This window comes from Anser anser (genome assembly GCF_964211835.1).
Source record: "Anser anser genome assembly, chromosome: 1".
Lineage (NCBI taxonomy): Eukaryota > Metazoa > Chordata > Aves > Anseriformes > Anatidae > Anser > Anser anser.
Window position 1 is genome coordinate 155,431,613 of NC_139720.1, and position 27,842 is coordinate 155,459,454.

The window sequence follows — 27,842 nt, forward strand, 5'->3', positions numbered from 1 at the left end:
TAAAAATAATTGGTTAATGAGTGGAAGATTGGGTCCCTGTGGAATCAAAGTTTTAAATGTAACCAAATAACCTGACTAAGCTGGAAGAGAATACCAATTTGTTCAACATAACCCTTCATAATGCACAATTGTATTGTGAAACAGAAGATGAAGTTATCTCAAGCTTGGCATAGGAGCAGCTATTCTGAGGCAATCTCATAAGATACTGTAAAAAGTAAGGAGGAAAGAATGAACTAGCAATGTTTTATAATGACCCTAAAATAACAGCCGTGATCATCCCAACCATTTGCTCCCAAATGAGGAACAACACCAGGATTTACGATCTTCTGGAGCCCAGTGATCAGAAATGAAGACAAATATTTGCAGTTCTTTTCCCCCAGCCTTGAAGAGACAGTAACTGGGAAGTACATTGTTCTGGAGAGGGTAGTCCTAATGCACTGCTGTGAAAAAAAGACTGCAAAAAGTGCTATTACAATGATACACAGTAGATGTATCAAGTTATGCAGCTATTTAGGAGTTGAAACAGAAATCTCAGAGCAACCAAGCTCCTTTAAAGACAGAAATCGCAGTCAAACACAGAAAACAGTAGGATTTTATTTATCCTTTCAGAAATGATGCAAAGTGCTAATCAGACTCCACAGTCAACTTATCACTTTGTTTATTGATAAACAAGAAGCGAGATCATAAACTCCCTTCTGGCACTCGTAGCCAAAAGGAAAGATGGGCAACCTCAGCAGATCAGCTTACAGTAACATCAAAATGTTCAGAAGGCTGGATTTGCAAATTTGTGCATTTGTCCTGGGAGACAGAAATACAATCAACTTCAATAGACTTCGGCCAACACACTTAGGTGTGCTAACAACCACACATTCACCATACGTACATGAAAAGCACTGCCGAAACAGCAGTTTTTGAATGCTGCTAGATGAAAGACTTACGTGAAACAAAGAAAAAAAAAGGCATGGTTTTTGCTCCTTCGCAAAAGAATTCCCTGGTGGGAAGCCCAAGATGTGGGCATGGCAATGTGCAACCCAGGGACACATTAGGAGCTTTCTTGCCCCTGGAGCCTGTCACATGCAGTGCTGTGCAGGTTTAGGTGTGAGTAAACAAATGCTTGCACTTCCCTAATGTTCTGTCCCCGCTTGTTATGGTTTTTTATGACAAGGACTAGAAAAATCTCAAGAACTGAGTATCATTTGTTGTATTGTGGTATGTTAGTGTACAGTGTGTTCATGGTTCTGGATGCTCTCCAGTTCCAGTAAATCAGAGGTATGGTCTCATAGCTATTTCACGTGGCAGCCCGTGCCATGGAAGTGCATTCTTTTGCAGTATAAAACCTTCTTTAATGCAAAGCCTATTCACAATTCAGAGAAGAAAGTCATTCACAGAATATTTAAAAAACAGGGCTTTAAGCAATTGTAATCCGTGTGTTGTGTTCTGTTGAACAGAGATACATTACTCCACTCTAAACTGAAGGGATGTCATGGCATATGCTTAGTACACGGTGGAAATAAAAGGCTGTTTTTAGGTGGTTCTCTGCTTATTTTGGGAGTAGACTGTCCTGCAATTAGCAAAACACAAGTGCATACCAGAGCAGCAACCCCTGGCTTTGATTTCACAGAACATTTGAGGAATCATCAACAGCTGATAGAAACAGGCTAAATTTTGAAAGTTGCTTAGGAAACAAGAAACGTGACAAGGCTAACCAGAAGCACACAGGGATACTGGGGAAGCTTAGGAGGTGGGAAGACCTTTACGTTGATGTGTAGCAGTGTACACTAGGAAGAAGCTCAAAGTCCTGACGGGTTTAATCCTGAATTACTCATTTAGACTCAAATGTCCTTATTCATTGAGAAATATTACCTGAATAAGGACTGCCTCAACTGTGACTGTAGAGATAATAGCAGAAAAATTTTACAAAGAGGGCAAGTGCTATATTCTCTATGTCTCCTACCACTTTCTGATCCATGTCACTGTTAATGGAGTCTGTGAGTTTCCTCATGCTTGGCTTGCCTGTCTGTTTTCAGACTGTGGCCCTGTAAGAATAACCAGGGTGGACTACTGGTTACAAGCACCATGGGGTCTTAGGTTCAAGACCAGTCTTCAGGATTAATTGCAAGAGAAAGTTGGACAAACAAGTGTATTGCTCTGCTCACGGCCAACAAAAACGATGTAGAGCAAATGCTGAGTGCTGAGAATGCTGTTGACTGCAGTCTGGGCAGTACCTTCATGTTTTGCTCACCTCCAGCACCACTGCAGCCCTGTCAACATAACCTTATGCATGGATCTGCATACAAACAAAAGTGTGCCCAAATTTGATCCGATGGATTTCCATGTTACACATGTATACACAACTTTTTGTACCGGCTTGATTTTCAGTAGGACACTTGAAAACCGATGGCTCCCTTCGAACAGCGCTAGATGCTTACTGGCTGTGCAGGCAGGTCCCTCCTCTTATGAAGACACAGAAAATTCTGCAAAACCGTCCAGAAATGCTACAGAAATGTGTAGCAGTACACGAGCTCCAGCCCTGCAATTAGCTATCCTTCAGTACCCAGGTGTGCTGCTGTGCCTGAAGACACAGTACCGTAAACGTGAAGACTTAAAGTGCCATGAATTCCGAGTCCATGCAAGCACTGTGTACTCTAAAACATTTTCCCAGGTCTCTTAATAAATCCCTGCCTGAAATTCCTGTTAATACTGAGCCAAGACATTTTCCCTACGTTTCTAGACACCATTGTGTCAGCAGTAATAGTTATATCAGAACGTGTCCAAGTCAAACTTGGTTGGATACGTCTGAATCAGTGGAAAAGAAATAACTGGCAATTCAAAGGCTCAGCTCGAAGAGACACAGGCACTATTGAGCTCATTAAGAAGAAAATTGCTGAATATTGTGATCGTACTTATGAATCCTCATATCTTTATATAAGGAAGATGATTGGCTTCTAGAATAAAACAATAGGAACAAGAACTTTTATTGTCAAGCTACCACTCAGGAGTGGCAGTTCTTCCAGGACCATGGGGGGATTAACAAGGGCGTGAAAACACTTTACAGCTTCCATAAAAATGTATATTCATCAGAACTCTTCAAGGATCAAAAAGGCCTTGCAGAGTTTCACTGTACAGTTCAGCTTCCCTACTATAAACCAGAGAGACTTCTGGACTCCCCAATTCCTACAGAAGAAATTTCCCATGCTACTGAGACTTTTAATAATGGCAAGCCACCAGGGAAAGCAGCATTCCCATTTTAATTTTGTGCATCTTTTGAAGACAAGTCACCCTACTATGCGCCTGTGTACATTTAATCATTCTCTACACACTTTATCAGCAAGCCTTCTCCCTGTAGGAGGAATACAATTAGGTACAGTACTAATTTATTATAAATAAAGCAAAGACCTGGTAAAATAACCTAGTTATCAATGTTTCATGCAACTGTGCCTATGAAGTACTAGCTAACATTCTCGCTATGAGCCTAGAGAAATACCTGCGGCACTGATAAATCCTAACCAACTTGGCTTTATTAAAAAAAAAAAAAAGAAAAAGATTATCATTGCATAACACAGGAAAACTGTTGATTTTAATTGAAGCAGCTAGAGATTTATGGAAACCAACTGCAGCTTTTTTCTACTGATACTGTAAAAGCTTTCAATAAGATCAATAAGGAAACACATTTCACTAAGGAAAGCCTAGGATTTTTTTTTGCGTACCATGCTGACCCACTTTATGTATTTATCTCCACCCTCAAATTTAGCTGAAGTGTTATTTTGCATGCAAGAGCCTCTTCTCATCAGTGATAAGGAATAAAAAGGTCAGAAGGCCTCAGATTAGGGGGAAAATGGTAGGCAACGATGCTCTCTCTCTGGCGTGCTGTTTGTTCTGACCCCAGGATCAGATCGCTGGCGCGATGGAGGAGGCATTCTCATGGGGAGAAATCTCCATAAAATCAGCGTGCATGCGGATGATCTGCTCTTAACTGTAATGAACTCGGAGTCATCTCTTACGTATGCGTTATTCATAACAGAACAGTCTGAAGAGTGGTCAGGCTTTAATCCTATTTTTAAAAACAGATGATTCAAAAGAATTAATTGTTTTTCTTTCCTTTTTTCTTTTTTTTTTTCTTCCATGGCACAGCACAGCGATGATCTTTTAAGTGGCTGCTACAAGATATTAACTGGGAGCAAATTTATGCTATGACCCTAAGAGGCCGTGCTGCGGATAAGCCAAAATAGGTCCGTCCCTACCCATCTTACCAGCCAAACTGAGCTTCCCCTCACTGCCGAGGGCTGCAGGGAGAGCAGAAAGGCTCAGGGACTGCTGCTTGCCCTCTGAAGGCAGGGATGAGAGGAAAGGATGGAGCTGAGGCTTCCTCTTCCCCAGCTTCTGATGCTCAAGTGCTGGTGGAGAGAGCAGCTTCCTTCAAAAAGAGACAAAGTGAAACGATCGTGACTCACAGCAGAAAGGGCTGGAGAGCTTAAACCCTCATCAGTCCCCTATCAGCCCTGAATATTAATAACTTCTATTGGATGAAGGAGAACTCTTCAGTTCCAGAGGAACAACAACTTCATAATTGTAACTGAAGTGCTTCATGTTGGAGGACTCCGCAGCAGTTTCCCAGCAGTATGTATACTTCAAGGGATTGCTTTTACACCTCTGATATAAAAAACACGAGCAATATAACTTTTTGCATGCCATTTTTTTAATGAGAAAAAGTGATAAATAAATGCTTTTTCATGGATGGTAGGATTTAATTCCCTGGCATGAAATTTAGCAGGGCAATTAGGTCTAACACCACTACTGGGGTAGCATCCTGGCAAATATGACTAAAAACTAACATTGAGAGGAAAGCTATTTATTAAGTGATAAGGCCAGAGGCTGCTAAACTATGACCCAGAGGCTGGAGGAAGGGAGGCCTCTGGGGAGTAGAAGACATGCACAGGCCGAAAGGGATCTGGACAGGGACTCCTGCTACAGGATGAGGAAGAACTGAGCACAGGAGGTTACAAAGAAAATGCTTTAATCAAAGGAGGGTATTTTCCTGATGGCTGCTCCCTGATCATTGAACTGCTCAGGATGCCACTGTCTCAATACAAGCAAAGACTCACATATGGCTTTACCTTCTGTGCAGATAATCAAGCTGTGATTTTGATACCCGATAGGGGTACCAGGTGTGGAGAAACAACCTGAACCCTGCAGCCCAGGAACAGAAAAAACACCACAGCTCCCAGTGCTGCTGAAACCATCAGTTTTTCTTTCCTGCAACACCCTTCTACCTGATGACGTGGAATAGGCTCTCTGCTAAATACACATTCTTGGGGCTCTGGGATGCCTCAGAAATGTATTTGCAGGGACCATGAGATCAAGACTGATGTTTAAACTGGTCTCATCACTTTGAGCAGAAGGACAGAGAGAGGTATTGCCTTGTTAAGGAAAAAACAGGTTTGATATTACAGACACATTGCAGTTCAGCATATTCAGACGAGAACCCTTCAGTTCTCATTTGGAAATGACTTTTCATTTTAAAATTTATTTGCTCTACAGTATTTTACAGAAGCCGAAATTGGAATGAAGTTTTCTGGATTTTACATAAAATAAGTATTTTGACTGACTTTAAGTAATTATTTTGTAAAAACAATTCTCTCACAGTGAAAATTGGGCATGGTGGGGAAACATGGGATTTTGTTTTGATTCCTAAGCATAACACTGGCATTCCCCAGTGAAAGAAAAGTGAATTGTAGCCCCTTAAAAATTTTCCTGAGATGATTTTCAAGGGTCATTTTTGGCAGAAGGGACTGTGCCCTGGCTGGCCTGAAGGAGCACAAGAAATAGTAAGAGTAAGCCTGTGGAGTAAGGCTCTGTATATCTCAGTTATTCAACTGACCTCTGTGAAGATAAAGCCACTAATAGCATTGGTCTGGAGATATCAAAATGCTCCAAAACCTGTCAACAGCTCAGAAAGAGCCATAAACAGTCAAGTAGCAGCTCCAACTGGTCTCTTTCTAGGCTGACCCAGCACCTGACATTCCCTGGATGCCCTGAAGAAGAGCAGCACTGAAGACGGGATCCTACTGAAAAAAATGCTGGTCTAGAAAACATTCATATAAGGGTGGCAACCTGAACCCTGCAGAACTAACAAGAAAAGCTTGGCTCACTCTGCCTTTGGAAAATTAAAGCACTGGCATGGAAATCTTCCTTTCTCCAGCAGGAGGAGGAAACTTTTCCACTAGATAATAGGTTCACCTGGCATGGAAGCACGGTGAGTAAGGCAGCTCTGCAGAGAAAGCTACACCAGGGAGTGCTGACTTGGCTGAGAGCCCTCGAGATATTTTCTCACAGCTCAGCTGCTACACAGAGACCTTTCAATGGCATAACATACGACTCAACCTACTGGCTTATATGACTTGGTCAAGTACCTGATGCAGCCATCTATTTTGTCTTTTTCTTTATTATAACTAAAATAGAAGAATATTCAGGCCTCCTCCTGCAAAGAACTAAAATGGGTATCTACCATTTTGTACCATTTTGCAATAAGTCTCTACAGTATGATGCACTTGCAATATATCAACACTGCAATCTGTATTATCTCTAATAGTTTTAGGATTTCTATTTGAACTGCCCAATAATATCGCCCACTCAACCATTTCTTTAAAATGGACAGCAACACTGGAGAAAGCTTATGCATACATTAGTGGGGATGAGCTCCTATATTCAGCTGTGAACAATAGCTCAGGGATAGTAATTTCCTTTTAGCAGTATTCAAGTCCCCCCAAACTCTCAACTAAAACCCAACTATATCTTGTAGAAATTCCCAACATCCTACAGAGCCAGACACCTGGGAAGGCAGATGACGGTCCACACCATGTGATGTTATGCATCTGAACCTCTAAAACCACTGTATGGAGCCCCAGCCAGGCTGCGAAGCCAACATGGGCTAAGTTTAGCAAGGTTAAATCTAACTTTGTAAAAGAAGGCCAAAGTTTTCAGCAACACTGGGATATTTTCTTATCAAGTTCCTTATTCCAAATTTTTGAAGACCTCCTTACAGCCCTGTCTAGTCTCAAAGGCGTTGCAATGTCCCTCATGCTCTACTCAGAGCAGATCAACTCTCACTCTCCTTCCAGGCTTCCAGTACTCTGCACACTATGACTTTGCTTTTTAGCCATTTCTTCACCTTGTTTACCCTTAAAAGCTGAGAATTTTTCTCTTTGGGAACTTCTTGTTGCAAGATGCAAGGGTTTCTCCTGCTTGGACTTAATGCAAGTGAAGGTCTGTGTAAGCAGAAAAATTTGATGCAAGGTACTGCGAATCTTCAACCAGGTTCTGATTTTTGAAAAACCCAACATTTCAGCAGTGAGAAAATTCATAAGTAGAATTTTTGTTGATATAAAACATAGCAATAAATAGCAAAATTCATCAGTACTATTTGTTGTAAGAATAACGAATTAAAGGACAAACTCAACATTGCCATGTTTTCTGTTTTTTTTTCCCCTCAGTTTCAGATGACCCATTTGCAATGGGCCAGTGAATACTGTACTTCAGTGCATATTCTTGACACATCTTTCACACAAAGTCTCCAAACACCTCAGAAACATTAATAAATTAAGCAGCAAGAGCAGTAATAATTTCAGCTTTACATTCACAGAACCTAATTCTCAAAGTCTTCCTGAGTATCTGTGGCAGATCTAAAAATGAAATTCGATCTTCCAATCAGTTTGAATTATGCTTTGCTACTAGACCATGCAATCACACCGACTAATTCAGGTTGGAAGGGACATCAGGAGACCACCCTGTCCATCCTCCTGCTCAAAGCAGGGCTAACTTAAGCTCTATACCAGGCTACTTAGGGCCTCATCTAGCCAACGTGTGAAAACCCACACGTGTGAAGGGAGGAGACAACACTGCTCTGGAAAACCTCTTCCAGTGTTTGACTACCTGCAGAGGGAAAAACATTTTCCCTGATCTCCCCAGTTTGGTGTCATCATGAACGTGGTGAGAGTGCACTCCCTCCCATCAATGAGGTTGTTAATGAAGAACATAGACAGCACTGGTCCCATAATGGGCAATGCAAAATCCATGCAACACGCACCACCTATGTACAGCCAAACTGCCACCCACTCTACAGTCTTTCCACCCAGTCCATTTCTTCTCAGGATAACTAACTACAAGGATATTATGGCAGACCATGTCAAAAGCCTTGCTAAAGTCAAGGCAGACATCCATTTCTCCCTAATACTCAAAGATGTTACTTCATTTATTCAGAGAAAGCAATCATGTTTGTTAGGCCATGATTTGTTCCTGATCAGTCCATTCTGGCTATGGCCTTGGGCACTCTGAAATACCTTCCATGAGAACCAGCACCATCACTTTCCCAGCCACTACTGTGAGGCTGATGGGCCTCTGTTTCCTCCTTCCTACCCTTTCTGAAGATGGCTGCAGCATTATTTGCCTTTCTCCAGGCATCAGGAACCTCCCCCAGTCACCATGGCCTTTCAAAGATGAGAGACAGCAGCTTCAGGATGACACTAGCCAGATCCCTCGGCAGCCTCCACTGCGGCCTGTCTGGTCCCATGGACCAGCCTATTTAAATAGACACTGACTTCCTCCTCTTCTACTGTGGCTACTTCCTCCTTCCCCAAATTATGCTTCTAGGAAATGCTTGGGAGCAGACTCACAGTAAAGACGAAGGTTTCATGGAGGAGTGGGTTCATACTACCCTAGTCTTTCTTCTCCTTTTTGCTGCTGATAAACTCGTGGTAGCCATTCTTGTCGACCTGCTCAAGCCTCACCAGTTTAGATCCCAGCCAAGCTTTGACCTTCCTCCTTCTGTCCCTACGTGCCCATACAGCACTTCTGTGTTGCTCTTTGGTAGTCTGCCTCCGCTTCTACCTCCTGTCTGCTTCTTGTTTGCATTTAAGCTCAGTCAGGGGCTCAGCTGTCATCTCCAGTTTGTATTACATAATTTTCTCCTAATTTTTTTGAAATCTTATACCCAGTGGCACAACTCTCCTTCACTTCAACAGAGCTAGAATTTTAACACCCTTTAGAAACTGCTACTATCAACTTTGTCAACTTGATCATAGAAATTTTGGTTCGCTGTCATCCTATATAACAAATAGATGCCTCTGCTTTAAATGATTTGTTTTATACAATTAAGCTGAACCTAAAAATGCAATATTTTAACACGCAATTGTGTCTTGTGTCATCTAACAGCAGCAGCCTCCCAGATATGAACTAAACAATACTAATTCACTGTGACAGCAAATATAATTATAGTCTCCCACACAGAATTTTAGCAACTGGAAAATGTTTTCCAACTGTCTTCAACAGTATGCATGAACATTCAGCTATGCTATTTTCACTTTTCAGAACTAAAATAAATATATGAAAACTCCGTGAACTTTTTCTTTCTGACATACATGTAAAGACCTGAAATTTAAAGAGAGCACTATTAAATAGAGTCCTTCTGGACAGCATTAAATCCCCCAAAAAACAGAAAACAATAAAATTTCATACACATTTTTGAGATTACATGGGAAAATTTTCAAACCTGTTTTCATAACTTCCTGGACAACACATTCATACTCAAACCCTAAACAGCACTTGCTGTTGTTTGAGGCACTGTAAAATCAACAGGAAAACTAATAAATATGAAGATGATGTTATGGCAAACTGATGTTCCAGTTCAGAAATATTTTTCACTATGAAACATTCAAACCAGTTTCTGACATACATGCTCTAAGATGTGAAACATTTTAAAAGGGAAATGGTTACTTTGAGATATTAAAAACAAAAATTGCTAGCAAGCATATCTGAACGCATGTTTAGTTCATTCTCTCTTTCAAAAATGAACATCAACAAAAACTTAGCACTGGTACACATGTACATCCATTTCTCCCTCTGCTCTCTTCGCCTGCTTTCTTGCGGCTCCTTCAGTCTAAAATGCCCTCCAAATGCTGGTGCACTTGGGTTCTAACTTCTTCTTCCTTCAGAAACACCCCTACTGGCATTTCTTCTGAAAATCTCAACAAGTCAATCTTTCTAAACACCCAAAAGCTCAAGCCCAAACCCATAATCTTTTGCTCACAATCTGAAGATGCTTTTGCTTCAACAACAAAACCCCAACTTGGTGACTGTGAACTAACTCCACAAAGCCTATCACTATGTCTTTACTTTCTGTATCTTAAGATTTATCTCTGTCTCTCTGGTTGCCACTTCCCCAAGGCAAAGGTGATGTTTTTCCACACATTCTGTTTAACGCTGATTGTATTGCACAGATAATTTTTAATTACCTTTCTGTTCAGAGCCACGCCATCTTCACAGTCCAGCACCGCACAATCGACGTTTAGTGATGGGATTTTTCGTATCTTTTTTTCGTCATCCGCAGGTACGTACAGCACAGCTCGCCTGGGAACGTATTTGTGAGATGATGCAATGTGGTAACTGAGCTTGGGAACATCAGCTGGCAGAGGAGAATTCAGCCTGTGAAGGATATCGGTGAAATCAGACTCTTGGCTACAATGCTTTAAAGAATACTTGACTATATTTTAAAAAAGAAACTTTCTTATATAAATAGGAGCAGTTTGGTTTTATTTCTCAGGAAGAGCTCAGGTAGGAAGATATCAGTATTACAGTTAATTACAGTATAAAGCCCCCAAATCACTATGTTCAACAGAAGTTACAAACTTTAACACCCAGAACTGAAGAAATGCCAGGTCTGAGGTTATCCATGTAGCCTTGATTACACTGCCTGTTCTGTGCACTGTGACAAATATTAAATACGGAAGGGCTTTTGGTTTTTACACCCACTCTGTCACCGGACTCTTCTATAGGTTGGAGGCTGTGCTGGGAACAGATCAGGGCTGCTTTAGCAAGGAGGCTGCTATCTGCCACGTGTGCTCCAGAAGCTGGATGGCATGCTGTGAATGAAGCAGGGGTGTTGGTTAAAACAAACACTGTTTTGCAAGGTTGGTTTTGCAACCTTCGCATTATTTCAACAAACGTATTTGCATGCAAATTTTAAATAAGCAAAATGGTTGGAGAGGGAAACAAGAGAACAGCCAGGAATGAAAACCCCACATGATGTGGAACCTCACTAATCCCAACGTGTCCTCTCTGAAGCCTTCAGGCTTTCAGACCCACAGCACAGCCCTTGATTGACAGAGCTCCTAAGCTCACCAGCATCATCAGCAGGCTGTTGGCCACAGCAGCTTTTAGCATTTATAAACACTTCGTGCACTGCACTTGGGTGCAGGTGCGAGCCCATGGCACCACGGGGCTTGAGTGGGTTGCCCCATTATGGTCCAGAGGCGTCAGGTTTGCTGTGGTCTCCATCCTGCACTGGTGGTTCCTGGAGAGGAAGCAGCCAATCCACCTCAGATGCGGGGCTGGTGGGCCGGGAGGCAGTGGGGCTGCCGGGGGAGGCTGCCCTCGAGCGCAGTAGGGAGCTCGCCTTGCTCCATAATTACAGGCCCAGGGAAATAAAAAGCAGCCGGTGCCACTGTGTTTCTCGGCCTTCCAAAAAAAGCCCTTGCCTGTTCCTGTTCCCACCCATTTCATGGTGTAGCCCCCAGGCCTATTCTGCTACATCAAAAATGAGGACAAAATAATACAATTTGCCTTCGCATCCAGAGCACAAGTCACTTACACCACAAAATAATCCCACCATATAACACCATTACGCATTATCATGTATATTATTCAGCACTCTGAATAATGCAAAGCTTTTCTAGCACCGCACTGAATATGTCATTATCACATCATGTCAGGGACCCATGCGTTCTCCCATGCCCCTCTTAATAATATTTCCCAAGTTGCTACATTTGGATGACACAAGGCTCCATGCGCGCATGGCTTTCCTTCAAAGTGAACACGACTAACCCTCTCAGACGCCTGGAAACGAGTTCAGTCAATCGAAATCGGAGCCAACGTGAGGCACTGCTGACAGACCGCTATGATACTTGCTTTTCCAAGCTAACCCCGCCAAAGCATCCTTAGGCCTGGCACTCTGAAAGCTGAATATCGGTCTTGGGTTAAAAATTTGAAGGCAGTTTTTATCACATTTTATCTTGGTAAACTAAGCAGAAAAGGACAGTTATTCAACCGTCTCCTCTGCCAGGTCCCTGCATGTCCTGTGTGGAACCATTTTATGAGCCCACAAAAAACCAAACACCAACTTCTTTTTGTAGTATGTCTGGTAATTCTTAATTCAGCCTAAGCAATGGGGCAGCTTTGCTGATAAAGAGAAACGACGCACTATTTATTACAAAGAGCAGTGCTAACCTTGCTAATAAATCCTCATCTCCAACTGCAGCAGCTCCAAGACTTGGGCAGCGGAGGTCCTGACACTCAATACCAGGAGCCCTGCGCTGAGTCTCTCCTAAGCACTATCCTTGCCCCTCTCCCACAAAGCACTTCACGTCCCCTGCCTTGTGTTGAAGTGGGGACGATAACACAACTTGAAGCAACTCAAGTGGCTGCTAGTTAAATCCACTTAATCCCATTTTCTTGTAGCAGCACTCTTTGGGAGAGCAAGGAGGAGGTGGAAGAGCGGTTTATCTCAAATGGAAAGAGGAGGGTCTTTCTTCAGTGTGACACAGAGGTCAGTAAAGAAGTCCACAGTCCTTCACTAAACATATATGAGGGGACAAAAGTGATTAGTTTCCATTCTTCTTCTCTGATGGCTTCAACCCTGTAGTGCTGGAAGCACAAAGGAGCCAAAGAGCTCAGTCCATTAATAGTTAACTCCGGCCTACAGACAAGCAGCCCCCGGAGCACCCTTACTGTCTGCCTCCCACCAGCCCCTCAACCCGCACAGACTTGATGGAAGTGGCTAAAACCATCATCTCAGAGCACACCAAGGGGACTTATCTCCTGTCACACACACATGTCCCAGGGTTTCTTCAAGGGCTGAAGCCAGTTTCCCCTTCACCGCTGCAAGCCGTGCGAAGGCCACTCTGATTTGAGCACCACACACAGCAGCGTAGAGCGTCACGTACATGAAATCCTCGGTGCCCACAGAGCAGGTTCAGTCAGGTGTCACCTTTAAGGTCTGCGATCTTCTGTTTAGGTGGGGCAGCAGCGTGGCCTCCCCTCAAGAAGTGGTAGATTTAATCCACGATGCTACCACCTGGTGACTGCAGGTATCTCCTTCTCAGCTTTGTAGCCCCATGGGCCCAAAATGCAGGATTCTCAGGACACAGATTATTATAAACATATGCCATTTTGTCAAATTATTAGTCTTAGGAAACATTTTAGCAAGTCAAAGAAGTACTAATTTTTTCAAGAGGTGTGGCCAAAAATGAAGAGTACGGGAGGAATTGCTGTCAGCTGTCCAACACAGCATCTTCTTTCGAAACAAAGAGCTCTAGAAATGCGAGTGTAAAACAAGGCTCTTCATCAAGGATATGTAGTTGTGACTGCAATAAATATTTTCAGGTGCTATTATTTTGCCAAGTATGCTTTTAAAACCCTGTTCTCGCTGCACACATATAGTCATATTTTGTGTTCTACAATGAGTGAATTGCAGAGTAAGAAGCACCTGTATTAAGAAGTCTATTTGCCCATGGACCTTTTGGAAACTGAGAGTGGCAAAACCCAACATACTAACAGTTAGCTATTCTGGTAGCAAACACTATCAGGATTATCTCGACTTCTTCTGTTATTTTGAAAGACTGAAAACATCCCCAGTGTGGTTACTTTTTTTTTTTTTTGGGGGGGGTGTGGGTCGGGGAAGGGCACTGCAATCTCAGTTATATCATTAACCCCATGCTGTAAAGAGGAAGAAAATCTTGCATATGTTTCCTGACTGCAAGTATTTTAATGATTCAAACTAAGCTTGACTGTGCCTAAAACTAAACACATGGACATAAGCCAAGTGAATTTGCTAAGACAACGTTTCTTCCTCTAAGCACTGCAAGTTAAAATGAGGACTAGGCTATTGGGTAATGCTCATTAAATTGTTTTACTGCAGCTTTTCATTCACAGCATCCAGCAGCATGCTGCATGTTTGTGGGTCTTGGAAATGAAAGTAAATTTCTTCAGCAAACAGAGCGCTCCACTAAAGTCTTCATCAAATATGTAAAAGTAGCTAGCAAATTAAAGTTACTCTTGATCCTCTGAGAACAGTTTCACCTAAAAGCAAACAGCTCATCCTCAGGAAGGAGAAAACAAAACTGTTCTGATTACTAAGAGGCATTGCACTTTGCAATGGCAGCCATACAGTGGGACAGCAACCAACGAAACTACTGAAAATTACAGATTTCCCTGATGCATACTGCATTTTCACATTCCAGCATTGCTCGTGCTCACACATTTACTGAACTGTACGCACCTGTGCCGTCTCGTTGGAGCCAACAACTTATAGCTCAGGAAGTAAAGTACTCCCATCAGTTATTTTCAGGATCAGCACTTTAACTTGAGCCTCTGCTCTATGTTTGTTTGCTAGATCGAGTCATCCTAGAAGAGACCCTACACCATCACGTGCCCAACACATGGGAAAATATCCATCGCTTGACAGTCCAAATCTCTACTTCTACCACTCTAGGCACAGTGCTGGCAAAAAGTTTCTAAAGATCATACTTAGGCATTTAAAGAAAACCGTGAAAAAAGCAGGAAAAATTCCACACTGTGATTTTTGAGCTGTAACTGGTACGTAACCACAATCCCAGATAACCAGCAGGGTAGCGTGGCAGAAGGACAGAAGTGACCCAAAATCTAAGACCCCACTGAACACAACACGGTTAATGTTTCAAAATCTCCTCCAAGCTAATTGTCTGCTGTGTGAAAAAATAAAAATAAAGATAAGAAATTAAATATAACGGCTTTACTATGTCTGATTTACTAGGGAGTAGCTCCCAAACATGCACAAATAATTGACCAAAGACAAAGGCAAGTTGCGGGAAATTACAAAGCACCCCAATTTGCATAGTAATTCTTTCTAATTAAGGAAAGAAGCTAGAAGTTGTTTGTTATAAACATCAGCAGGCCTTGTGCAAATACGACCAGCTCACAACCGAGCTAAGCATTCGTCAAATCAAAGCGACTTTCCCGAGAGTTTTATTGGTACAGCTGCAGCGCATGCATTTTATCACACATGCTAATAATCCTGGTTATGGCACTAACATTTTAATCATTTGTTCTGTGGGCTTGTTTCTCAAACAATTAGCACTAATGAATGGCCAAAATACCTCGGATCATATATGTCTAATTGCAGTCAAGAGCAGTTATTGTCTGCATGTACATTTCAATTCACCTCTGGGGATAATGTTTGTTAATTGTATTTCTTTATATAGCAAGTGAAAAAAGGCTGTTCACTCCAAAAGGGACTAAGTGTTCTCTTCTTTCCCTTTGTTCCCACAAGAAGCTAAAGTCACTTCAAGAGGCACTTAATCCCATCATCCATGGTTACAATTGCCTTACAGCATCAATCAAAAAGAATCTGAAGTAAAATGATGCAGCTATATTGTGTAATTAAAAGCAATTCAGGTAGTTATTGCTTGGGGCATTTTCCAGGTCCAAATACTTCAAATGGCACCGCGGGGATTCTAAATACTGTAGTGTTTTAAATTTGGTCAACGACAATATCTCACAGAGAAAGGGGAGGAATATGCAAAAAAAAAATCTCCTAGTGTGTATTGTAAAGCAGAAGAAAAGAGGAGGAACAGCTAACGTTTGAAGTGACAAAATCTACAAGTCTCCATATAAAAGGGAAATAAAAATATCAAGAAGAGAGAAAAGGGGAGGAAAAAGAAAAGGACCGCACTTTTAAAGAAAAACAAATTCCCCGCAAGTGTTGAAAAGTTAACATGTGAAAAAATGCTAACGTTTTCTCGGGCGGAAAACAAAAGATGGTTTCACCAGCTTTGCGGCCAGAATACGGGGCTCCGAAAGCCTAGCGCTTTCCTAGGGGAAAGAAATTCAAGGTAAACTGGTAAGTTCTGCTTTTTTTGGGGGAAAAAAAAAAAGGCTTATGTTAAAAGAGAAGACATATGATATTTACTTGTGTATAAAGCCAGAACTTCGCTAAGGTGCTTTACCCAACAACTGCCACTAACAGTGATCCAATTATGCTAAAATAAAAACTGTGGCTTTTCAACATATCAAACACTCTGCTTTACATTTTGATTTCTTCCTTTGTTCCAAAACCACTAAGGTCATCTCCCTGATGCTCCAAAGAAAAAAAAAAAAAAAAGAAAGAAAGAAAATTGAGAAATCCTTCAAACCTAAATATCCACTTTCTCCCTCCTTAACGGCAAGGCAGCAGCCCCTTGCTCAGGCAGACAGGGGCAAGCAGGTCTCGTGGTTTAGGGCTTTTGAAAAGCAGCTTTGCTGATGAGTCAAAGCGCCTTGAAAGAGGCATTGTCTGCTTTTAAAGTCCCCAACAAGGCCGATATGATCTCACAGCGATGTACCGCCGAGATTAATGCCCCTGAAGCTGATGGAGTTATACAGGTGTGAGATGCCAGGAGCCAAGACGGGAGCGGGATCCCCTCTCTCAGGTCTCGAGAAAGTGAGAGAATAAACCTGGGCATTTGTACAAAGTCACGAGGGATCCAGTGACGGGGACGGGGGGCAGAGAAGCGCGGAGAAAGCCTCAGCAAAGGACAAGTCGTACCCTCCGCAATGCGTGCTCCAGCTCTCCGAAGGGGCCGACTGGGTCGGGGAGTGGCTGCTGCTGGAGAGCCCAGAGCAGGGAGCAGGGCAGAGGGGGCTTCCCAGGGACCCCGGGTCAGCGCTCACTCCAGCGGGCAGGACACAGCCTTATACCCCAAAACCAGAGACAAATGACACGGGGAGGGAGAGCCCCTCTGATAAAAAAAAGAACACAACAACTGTGACACGGAGAAGAGTCAGTAGAGGAAAGCAGCGCAGTGCTTAAACGAACACTGAGTACCGCTGCAAAAGTTGCCGGCGAGTCGTTTTAGGGAAAATGTGTGTCTTCAGCTGCTACTTATAATTTTTCCTATCTCCAGTAAACCAATGTAAGCCCTGTAACTGGAAACCAGAGCCTTTCTGGGGCACAGATCGAGCGCAAACCAGTAACTTACTGACAAAGGCTTAAAATCACGGACCCCTAAGCCATAAAATGATGAAAGGCTATCACAGGTTAAATAGTTAACCAAACTTTCTCCTCCCACCAGCACTAAACATTAAAAAAAAAATAAAAAATGACCTTTTATTTACCCCACCGTGTTCTTTCAACCACATTTGACCCCGTTGTTTTGGTTCACTCAGAGCTCCACCATGGCTTGAATCGCTGTGACTGGAGATGGGGCTTTTCTTTTCAGTTCAGAATAGCCGAACTGGGGGGGGGGGGGGGGGACGGGGAGGACCTTTATCGGCTTCTCCGATTACTAGAGTCTGGCATTTTCACAGCAGCAAAAATAGTTTGGGCTTAAGGAAGATGCGAGTGTGACCGTTCTTCGATTTAATAGGGAAATTTAAGAAAGAGATTTAAATAATGGGTCAGGGCCACGAGGACTGCTTGCTCCTCGTGGCAACAGGCTGCTCGTAGCGGAAAGCCCGTCCGTGCCTGCGCGCGTTTGCCATCACCCAAGGTTAACTGGTGTCCTGTCTTGGGGAGCTCGAACACACGTGATGATGCCCTGTGCACGGCCTGCTCCCCTCCTCACGGCGTGGCAGCCTCGCGGCGGCCTGTCACGCCAACATGGCACGGCTGGGCCACGCCGCCGGCCCCGCTTCGCTCTGGGCATCAGCCAAGTTCCTGGCTCCGGGGGACACCTATCGCTGCCCCGCCAGACCCAAACCTCGGACAGACCATGGAAAAATTACGTGTTTGTCCGCAACACATTCACCAGGCCTCGCTCACCGAAGGAAGGTGTAACCAAGATAACAATTCGCTTCCCTGTTTTCCTACAGATAGAGACATTTTGAAGTTTTAATTTCTATAGGTACATTTTAAGTGGTTTCATATATTTAATTAATGTTACTTCTCTCTCTCTTTTTAATCCACATTTTTAATAAACCGCAACACTCTAAAGAGATTTTTGAAAATTTTGTTTAGCCATATGATGTCCTGACAGAAGCTCGTGTATTATGTATTTTTTACAGAGTTGCAGCTACCAGCTGCAAAATAACATTACAGCAATTTTTAAATAACAAAAAGATCCCACAATAAAACCGAAGATTCAGTACTACGTCAAGAGGCTCAGAAAGGAGTGCACACAGAATTGCTCTTTTGAACATGTGCGTTGCAAAGTAGAAAGAGATTACTTCGGATGCATGGCGTTGATTTATGATTTGTTTTGGTTTATCACTGTTGTGTACAAAGCAAAATGCACCAAGTGTGCTCAGGGCTGTGCAACACCAAGGAAAATGCATGTCTTCTGAGGCCGAGCATCCTCCAGTTTAGGACAATCACCAACAAGCTGTAACAGGGCACACGATGTAGAATTTTTCCTTGGGAAGTAAATACAAAACAAAGTGCAAATCAATAACGGTGGCACCTTTATAGAATCAGACAGGTAGCCTCTGCAGAAAAGTTGAATCTTGAGGAGGTGCTCACTTTGTACAGTCACCACCAAAACTCTTTTGCCTCTAAGGGAAACAATCTGAACTCTCCACTCCAGCCCATCCTAGGCCACTTTTTTGTCACTAGTTCTGTCACAACACTTCCACATGTACACGTTGTGCACCCAGCCGCGTCCCTATACACACACACACACACACACACACAAATTGATAAAAACATTTGGACAGAATTTGTTTCTCCCTGGATATGCTTCTCCCCACTTTTCTCCACTGTTTCCCTCTCTTCCCCCGTGCCGCCGCTGACCCAACCGTGTGCATGTGTGGAAAGTGCTGCGTGGCCAAGAGCAAGATCAGGATACAAGAATAAAGTGCTAATTACTCTGATTACTGTCTGAGGCCCAAACAGCTAAAGCCTCCAAACAGTAAAGGACTTGCTAACGAATTCCATGTAAAATAAGAAATATGTGCTTGACAAAATCAACCTCAACGAAGCCCAGCTCCTGCCTGGTGAGTGATGGTGCAGCTGCTCACACCAAAGCCTGTGCAGGTCAGAAATGCGTATATGCACAGTGTGAGATAAAAGGAAAATCTGACCAGCCCTAAAGTTAGTTCTGATTCATGATGTAGTTACAGTAAAACTATGCTGAAGATGTGCCTGCTAATATTTAAGTGAAGTAAAGGAATAAAGAAAAATGAGTATCGATATACTGGTGCGGAGGAAGCCATAGGAAGGAAGAAAATTTCCCCTCGCTTTGTGTCTTTCAGGATTTCTGATGTTTTATTACCAGTTTTATTCTAATTTCAGTTGTGGTGGGGAGATTTTGCAAAATGAGGTTTCCTTTGTACTTCTGAGATTTTTTTGCTAAATGGGCCATATTTTATGTTGGCTTGCAATTTACGGCATTCCACACTTGCCAAACACCAACAGCTCAGTGATTCCTGTACAGTTACTTAGAAGTGTATGCAAATTACGCTACTAAATAAAGCGCAGACATTTTTACTACTTAGGGAAAACAAAACAATATTGCGGTCTTTGCACTTTGAGATCGCTCCTGAAAACCTGCTCAAGCATGTGCTTCACCCAGAGAAATCAAAAGGACTAGGCAAACACCTACAATTAACCATGTGCTTAAGTGCCTGCAGGACTGGGGATTAATTCGGGATTCTGAAACTCTTCCATTTCCCTGTGTTCTTAGGCTACACATAGACCAGCCTCCTATTTTCGTTTTTTTTTGGCACAGAGACTTTGCAAAATTGAGACTCAGAAGCTTGCACATGCAATCCAGCTGGTGAACATCTTTTTAAGGCACTTGTTTTCAAATGGGGAAATAAACTGCATATTATTTTCAGAGTACTATGAGAAGCAAAAATATGATTTATGTTTAGCCAAGCATTGCAGATTGAAGAACTATTTTCTATTAAAGTGAACTTATTTAGAATGATTTCTGTGCCAAAGAGCTGAGCAGTGAAGAAAAATTCAGCAAGCAATTAGTAAATATGAAATTGCTGAAGAACAGTCTGTGTAACCATAATTCTAAACCACATCGCAATTACATCCAAAAGAAAAAGGTAATTACATCAAAGCTGGTGTAGTATGACAGGAGAAAGAACGAAAACACACTGCTGTTAGTTCAACAGCAAATGTAGCTATGCTAATTGGAAAACAATCACTGTCTGCTTTTGGATATCAGTATGGTGCAAATTTTAAAATATTTCCAAAACAGACGATAAAGAAGAACACCTGCAAATATTGCAGTGTTCCAGGCAATACTTTAGAAATGTCTACAGGCAGAAATACGACACTGCAGTACGGCTCAGGATGGCACAAACAAGCATCTGTGTTTATTTTTTAACTAGTCAGATTTATAAGAGCAATGAAATCCCTACATAAGCATTTTATATTGACCTGATATGGACTTACTGTTTTAACCAGCTTTTTAACTAACTCCACAAGTTAATAAAGGCAACTACATGAATCCTTATGGCCTATACATTAAGATAAGAAAAACATTCATTAAGCAATATCCAGACTGTTTTAATTACCGAAATATCACTCTTATTTGTAGTATAATGTTCGTTAAGTACAGTATAACATTTTCTTAAAATGCCCCAGAGGCAGTTAAACTCTTGATTAGCTATAAAAAAAAAAAAAAAATCTCGCTTAACTTCAATCACGGGAGTTAAAGTCTACTGCAATGAAATTCCAGTACTTTTAATTATACAAAAATGTCATATGTAAATCTTATTAACCATGAAAACATTATATAAGATCAAATGAATTTTCTATGCCTCTATCACTATTAAATTTAAACAAAATGTGGGAATCTTTCTATGACAGTTATGGTAGCAGTAATAATAAGCCCAGCCCTATTGCCTTTGAGAACGAAACCAGCTGAAAAACAGATCTTATTTTATTAATTTCAAAAGATAGCAGAGGTGGCCCAAAAATTCTGACTTCTAGGTTTTCATGCCTTTAACTATGTCTCTGTTCGATTAGCTAAAGTTAAAACGCACAAAATTAGTAGCAGCAGTGGGACTAAGTAACCTTATGGAGATTGCAAAACTTCCTCGATCTCCAGTAAATAAACACCTGGCAAAGCCTTATTATCCAATGTCTTTCCCTGTTCTTCTGTGTATTTTTGTATGCTACAAGAATTAAAATCATTACTGTTTTTGTACAGATTACAATGAAAAACCAACACATACATTTTCTTCACTATTTATCCCACATCTGCCCATTAATGTGTGCCTCTAGAAAAAGCCATTCATTCTATATTTGCTAACAACATCAAGAATTTAAAAAATCAAGAACAAAGTGATGTCACATTGTGAGACTGGATTAAAAAACTCAACACATTTAAAATGCACGATGAAGTATTATTTTCTGGTTCTTGTGTACTTGGCTTTGTATTTTCAAGCTTTTCATTACAAAAGTTAAACCCAGCTATGTTCTTTAAAAGTAGAAAAAAAAAAAGAAAAAAAAAAAGCTGACATTTTAAGAAGTTGGTCTTGAAGGAATACCAAATATTGTGAAACTAATGATAAAAAGTTGGCAGCCATCAATTTAACTTGATCTTCCCCATAGCCAGCTGAAGGATATTTTTATAACATGGGAACAGGCACAACGACACCTAACTCAGAAGCACACCTCCAAAACTGTCTCCTTGGTAAGGTCAGGACACTGGAGATACGAAATGTAGTGCTCACCAGTCTCTTTGGGCTCAGTCCCCTCCAGCCACCGAGCCCTCTTTCTCAAGTGGCAAGCTTATGCAGAGAGAGCACCAATGCCTCCCAGAAAGGAACGAAGCCCCCTCGCTCTACTGAGCTGGGGAGTCAGATCCTGCTGTCCCCAGGGACGTGTATTTGAGGTATGCGCTCAGAGCCCTAGGTTCACCCTCCACAGGGGGATTGAGCCACAAACCCCCTCCTCACCCACATGCGGGTCACTGAAAGCCTCGAAGGAGGTGACCACACTGGGATGAGATGGACCCCACCGGGGGCTGCCGACAGCAAGGAACTGGTCTGAAATAATGTGTTGGTCATATCACCACGGCCTGTCTTACCAAGGATGAACATTGCTGTGTAGGTAAGCTCGAAGGCTGTGAAAGTGCCAGACCTAACAGGGTGGATAACATGAATGTGTGAGGGCGGAAATAGGGACAAAGAAACTAAATGCAGAAACCTGCTCTAGAAAAAAAAATATATTTCTAAGCTACTTTGATTTAATTATCTCTAAATATTCTCACAGAACTCTTCAGATTGGCTTTGCCACACCTTGGGAGACTTAAACCGGTCATAAAACCATGACCCCGGCCCCCACTGCAGATCCCCCACACGGAAGCCCCATCCCATCTGATGGTCAGTCAGTCACTGGCCACAGGCTGGAGTTTAACAAATCATCATCATCAAGAGTGGAATAGAGATGAGGTGAAAAATCAAGTATTCTGCAGAGCACCATGGTTTTATCTTCACAAAAGAGAAGTCCAGTGAGCAGCTAGAAGCCGCTGACGGGGCACTGGAAGCACCTGGTGGGCCTGGCTCCGCGCAAGTGCAAGCATGAGCGCTGACATTACAGGCTCTGTGGGGGCTTCTTATCTGTATTTCACAGGTGACATTGCTCGCGAGGCCGCAGTTGCCACAGTAGATATTTACTGGGGTCAGAAAACGCAAGAAAAAGCCAGCTGAAACTTTGGTAATGCTCAGGAGTCAAAGCCGCTCTCCTCCCCGACGGCCTTGCTTCACCGGATGACCCTTCCTACAAAACACCGTGGCTTCGTTCTGTGTGGATTCCCTACACATTACACACCACTACCAGCAGCCCCCCCGCCTGAACCCCAAACTTCAGAGAACAGCCCTGTCCCACGCTGCTGGCTGCGGGGGGGCAGAGCAGGGCCTGGCTGCAAGAAAAAGGATGGGATGGAAAGGTGGAGGGGTCACCGCCACAGCAGCGAGGATTTCGCTCCCCAAATTCATGATGCAGGCTGATTGGTATTTATTTAGTGATAAGCAAAGAAGAAAACCATACTGCCTGCCTTGCAGCCTGCACAAATAAAGGAAATTGCTTTTGGTTCCTAACGTTGATATATAATGGAGGAGCAAAAGTCCTGGATTACATGGAAATAAAACCTATAAGGAGAAACAGGATTAGGCCTACTTGCATTTAGCTGTTTTTATGATGTTTTAAACGAGCAGCTCTGTTTCTCTAAGTAAATATTATAGCACTGAACATCTGTATAAAGACTGAACAACATACAGACTCTTTGAACTCACTGATATATAACCTCATGGAAAAAACTCCCTGTGAAAACATGTAGGGGCATCACGGTGTTTTCCTTCAAAGGTCCTCTTTAATGACCTCTGTCATGAATACAGGCTCAGACTTACGGAAATTAGATAATTATGTAACATATGCCTTCTATCCTGTACTGGAAAAAAAGGAAAAAAAAATTCCATTCCCAAATTTGTTGGCTTTTTTTGATTGGGCATCATCTGAGATATACTTTAGTACAAAAGTTTTTATATTGAAATTATCTTGAGATACATTTTAATTCTGCAGAGTATGTCAGTTAATCTGTACTAATATTAAGAAACAAAGAATTGTAAAGGAGGCAGTCCTACGAGTACTGAAATGTGCTGTGGATCAAATTGAAATGTTCTTGCTAAATATGTCTCTCAAAATTGATATTATATATATGTAATTTGGATGCTTTGAAACACCAGTTTTAGTCTCACATCACCCCTTGTTTGTCATCACCTGTTTCCTTGCTGATAGGAGGAATGTCATGGAGTTTCAATTTTTATCTTCCTGAATAACATTTTAGTAGAGCTAATGTCTCAGTAACAGCAAGGTTTGTTGTCAGAGATTAGCATCTGATGAACTGCAAAAAAATTGTTGCATATCCACTCACTTCTACAGAACACTTCCAGAAAGCAAAGGATTTCCTCCTTTTTGGGTCATTTAATTTTAAAGGAAAAAATGCAAAATAATAATCTCACTTGCTCTGGGTGCAAGCAAGAAAAAAAACACTACTTCTTAAGAGTCTTCTAAAAAAAGTATAAAGATGTAATTAACAATAAACCTACAAACTGTATTCCTGACAATATGAGAAACTGGAAATACAGTATGATATCCTGTCTTAAAAATAAGGTTGTCTTCTGGCTTGTAACCATGACAGTCAGCGGTGAGTATTTATTTACATGTATGCATGCTTACGCTTATATATATGTGTCCCTGTATAAATATATATATATACATATGTACAATTTACTTATTTATGCACGTATAAATCTGCACATAAGTACACACACATATATATACCAAATATGACACAGTACAACAGTAGCATGTATCAATGGAAAGCGGCAAAAAGAATTCATCTTCCATAAAGCAAAGACATAAGAAAAGTGATCTTCCCCACAGATTTTAGCCTCAAATACTCCTGACACTTTGCTGGAATAAGCTGCTTTTCCCCACATCTCAGGCGATGTCATTAGTCTGGGAATTCTCCAACGAAATATTCAGTCCCACCAGGCCCCCACACCCTAGGTGGAAGGCTGTCCCATCACTAGTTACCGATGCCAATGGCTTGCTTTCGCAGTGCTTCTGCACGCTGTGCATCCACACGCTGCAGGCATCCAACCTACCTTGCAAATACAGGTGTGGCCCTGCAGATTTACAGCTGCTGTGGGCTGAGGACGTATCTCACGGAGCTGAAGCAGCTCTGCCCTTAAGGTTACTGCTTTCCGTCTCTCCAAAATCCCCGCCAGAAGAAAGCGAGCAACCAGATACTTCACACGTGACCCTTCTTCGTTTCCATCTCTTAGAGCTCAACATTTTCAGACATAAAAAAAGTAAGAAGATGACCTTATATCCCTGCTCAGATCATTTTGGAAGGCAAGGAAGGAATTCAGGGCCTGTTTGCCCAATACTTTACCACTGTATGTTAATAGGTGGGAAGAAATATAACTTTTTGGCTAAAATAGCCAGACGATAGTGCTCGGGCCAAGGGAATGGGGAATTTTTGCTGGCTAAGTTCATGCTCGATGTTTGGGAAGCCCTCCTGGCAAGCTGTCCCCCTCCCCATGGTGTCAGCATCTCCCTGTCCACCGGACAGAGTACTTTGTGGGACACCAAACCAGACTCAAGTCCCCTGAAGAAACAGTGAGGAGAGGCAGGTCCCTGGGAAGACTTCCACAGGAAGGTCTCACATACCCCTCTTAGTTACCTGAACCTGAAGAGATATGTGTTTTGTGTAGCTGAAAGGTAATCACCGCCACTGCCGGTGCTAGTGCTGTATTTAAATCATTTATTTCACTACCTCCTACAACCATTACTTCCTCAGAAGAAATGTTCGGTTGCTAGACATTCTTCATGCCTTATAAGATAAGGCCCAGCACACTCAAAGAAAAAAATAAATCTGGTGCAGTCTGGCCTGAAACACTGCTTTTCTTTTCAACAAATATGGCTGTCTTTGGGTTTATTAAAGATATGTTGCCTCTGTTCCTGACCAAGGCGGTCATAATGTAAACTGGGTCCCTGGGAGGTGGCCCCAAGGGGAGGGATGGGCTTTGCGCAAGCGGTGAGGTCCTAACCGAGCCACCAGGGGAGAAAACCTGGGGGGCCTGTGGAGACCTGCAGGAGAGACGCAGCAGGACTGTAGATGTGACTGTGAAATGCAGAAACCAAACCATCAAACGGGGATGCAGAGAGGGAGCCAGGGTGGGCACGCACTTAGAAAGCCAGAAGAAAACAAGGTCAAAAGCTTACTTAAAGGAGTGAGGTGAGGACAAAATTTAAAAAAAAAAAAAAAAAGACAACAAGGTCAGTGGAGATTTTGGTAAGGGGAGCAACAATGAAAAGCAGGTACTGAGGAACCTCTTAAGACCACCAGAGACAAGAGAAAATGAATGAACTCAGGGCAGCCAGCTGTATCACTTACGGAAGACGTGGGTAGCCTGGCGTAAGTCTTTGAGGATGAAGCAGCAGAAGGGGGAGGATAGGACAGAGACTATAAGGGAGGAGGATAAAGCAGAAAGAAGACAGCATGATCTTGGTTCGGCCAAGTAGCAGAGCACAATATGAAGGGCCTGAGCACTTCAGTAACATCACTTGACCAAGCACCTTTCCAGTCAAAGACCAGGGACGAAGCTGCGCAAACCAGGCAGAACAAATGGCGGTTCGGCACGGAGAGTGGAAACAAAATGGGGACTTCAGCGCTGAGCCCAGAGGAAGCTCTGAAATCCTCTAGCTGTGAGCTGTCACCTCACTTCACAGAGAAAGCAGAAAAACATTTTTACTTGCCATGCACGCTGATCTCCTGCAAACGAGAGATCATTTCAATTGAGGCCTCTGCGTTGTTCTGCCAGCACTTAACGTTGCATAGAAATGAAGTAACTTCATCTCCCCATGATGCAGCGCAAGTGACTGAACTTCCCTTCAGTAGCCAGAACTACATCCATTAAATGTGTGAAATGCTAAAGGTAACAGTGTCCAACAATAGACAATGAGGCAAAAGGAATTTAGACCGTCCTCAGGAATCAGTTTGCCAAAATTACGGGTGGATGATAGGGGAAAAGGACAATTAATACAGGGACAGATGGCTACGCAAAAACAAAAGCCATTATCTGAAAACCTGGCTAAGGAAAGCTTAGCAACTGATTGTTTAACAGAAGCAATTAAGGATACTCCATTAAATGTTGTAATATCAATAGTTTGAATTCCAATGAATAAGAAAACGGAGGGCTTGCCGCCATTTGTGGCAGTAGCAAGTACTCGCTCTGCTCATGTTAAATAGCGAGGGCCACGTATCTTACACATTATGGGCATTTACTACCCCTGTTGGGAGGTGGGCTAAAAAACGCAAGCCAACTCCAGACCAGCAATAACAGCTGTCATTGGCAGCGCTTTCTGGAGTGACCCAACATGTGCCACCTCGGCCACAGAGCAGGGCTTGGAAGCGGGAAGGAGCCCAAGAGGCACAGGGGAGATGTGTCTGCGTCCTCCGGTGGCTCGCGGTCCCATTGCCTGGTGGCCAAACCGAGGCACAGGCTTCAAAGTAATGTCCACACCTCTGCCCCCGGCTCTCCCAAGACAGTGTTTTGGGGAACAAAAATGTATCCTCTGGCCAGCTGCAGGCAGCACAAAGCGATGGCTGGAAGTGCCTGCCATCCCAGGATCTGAGGAGCAGTTGGACCCAACAAATCGTCTTTCCTCCTACCAGCAAGCAACGCCGAGCTCTTCTTCCCTACGTTGCCGGTACCTCAATTATGTGAGCAACTGGCACGCGTTGCCTCAACGCGTCGCGTCTCCGCGGTGGCACCATCGGTTTGCAATTAGGGTTTCTTTAGGAATGGAAACAGCTTCTTAATTTTTTTATTAAAAAAAAAAAAGTTAATAATTGCAGGAACACTGACAGTGTTGCTATAGTTACGACTATATCAGCCTTTCAGTTACAACTCCCTGTTTTCAAGGGTCAATAACTCAGTTGTCAAAAATCCCACTGGGCAGGAGCCTGACACGCATTTCAGACACACGTTAAACAAATGCACAAATAAAAACGGGCTGTTTCATACTTATGAGCGTTTTGATTTAAACCCATCGTTCCAGATGCTATGTTGGGCACCTAAGCCGGGCGGCGGGCTTTTTTCCTTTTACCATCCTCTTTGGCAGGCCGATGGCCTTTGATGCGCCCCGCGTTTTTGGCTGCATCCAGGAGGAAAGGCAGAAGAGCCATGGCTTCCTCCTCCAGCCACCTCACCCCCTGTTAGGACGGCAGCGGTTCTGTCCGTGCCCACTGCGCTCCCAACAAAACTTCCCCGGGATTTTTAGGCACAAAAGCTTCATGCGCATGTGCAGC

The 27,842-nt window shown here is 42.8% G+C and overlaps 1 protein-coding gene across 3 annotated transcripts in view; it reads right to left on the reverse strand.

Moving 5' to 3' along the window:
- The window catches only part of CLYBL (citramalyl-CoA lyase), a 159,518-nt gene that overhangs the window by 66,841 nt on the left and 64,835 nt on the right, over positions 1-27,842 (reverse strand). For 2 of the 3 annotated variants that reach the window (XM_083821526.1, XM_083821528.1), the window contains exon 2: positions 10,287-10,476. In XM_083821526.1, the coding sequence (XP_083677652.1) occupies positions 10,287-10,476 (190 nt within the window). Of the gene's footprint in view, positions 1-10,286; positions 10,477-17,167; positions 17,218-27,842 lie in introns of those variants that run through there. The other variant, XM_083821527.1, reaches the window with a different exon arrangement.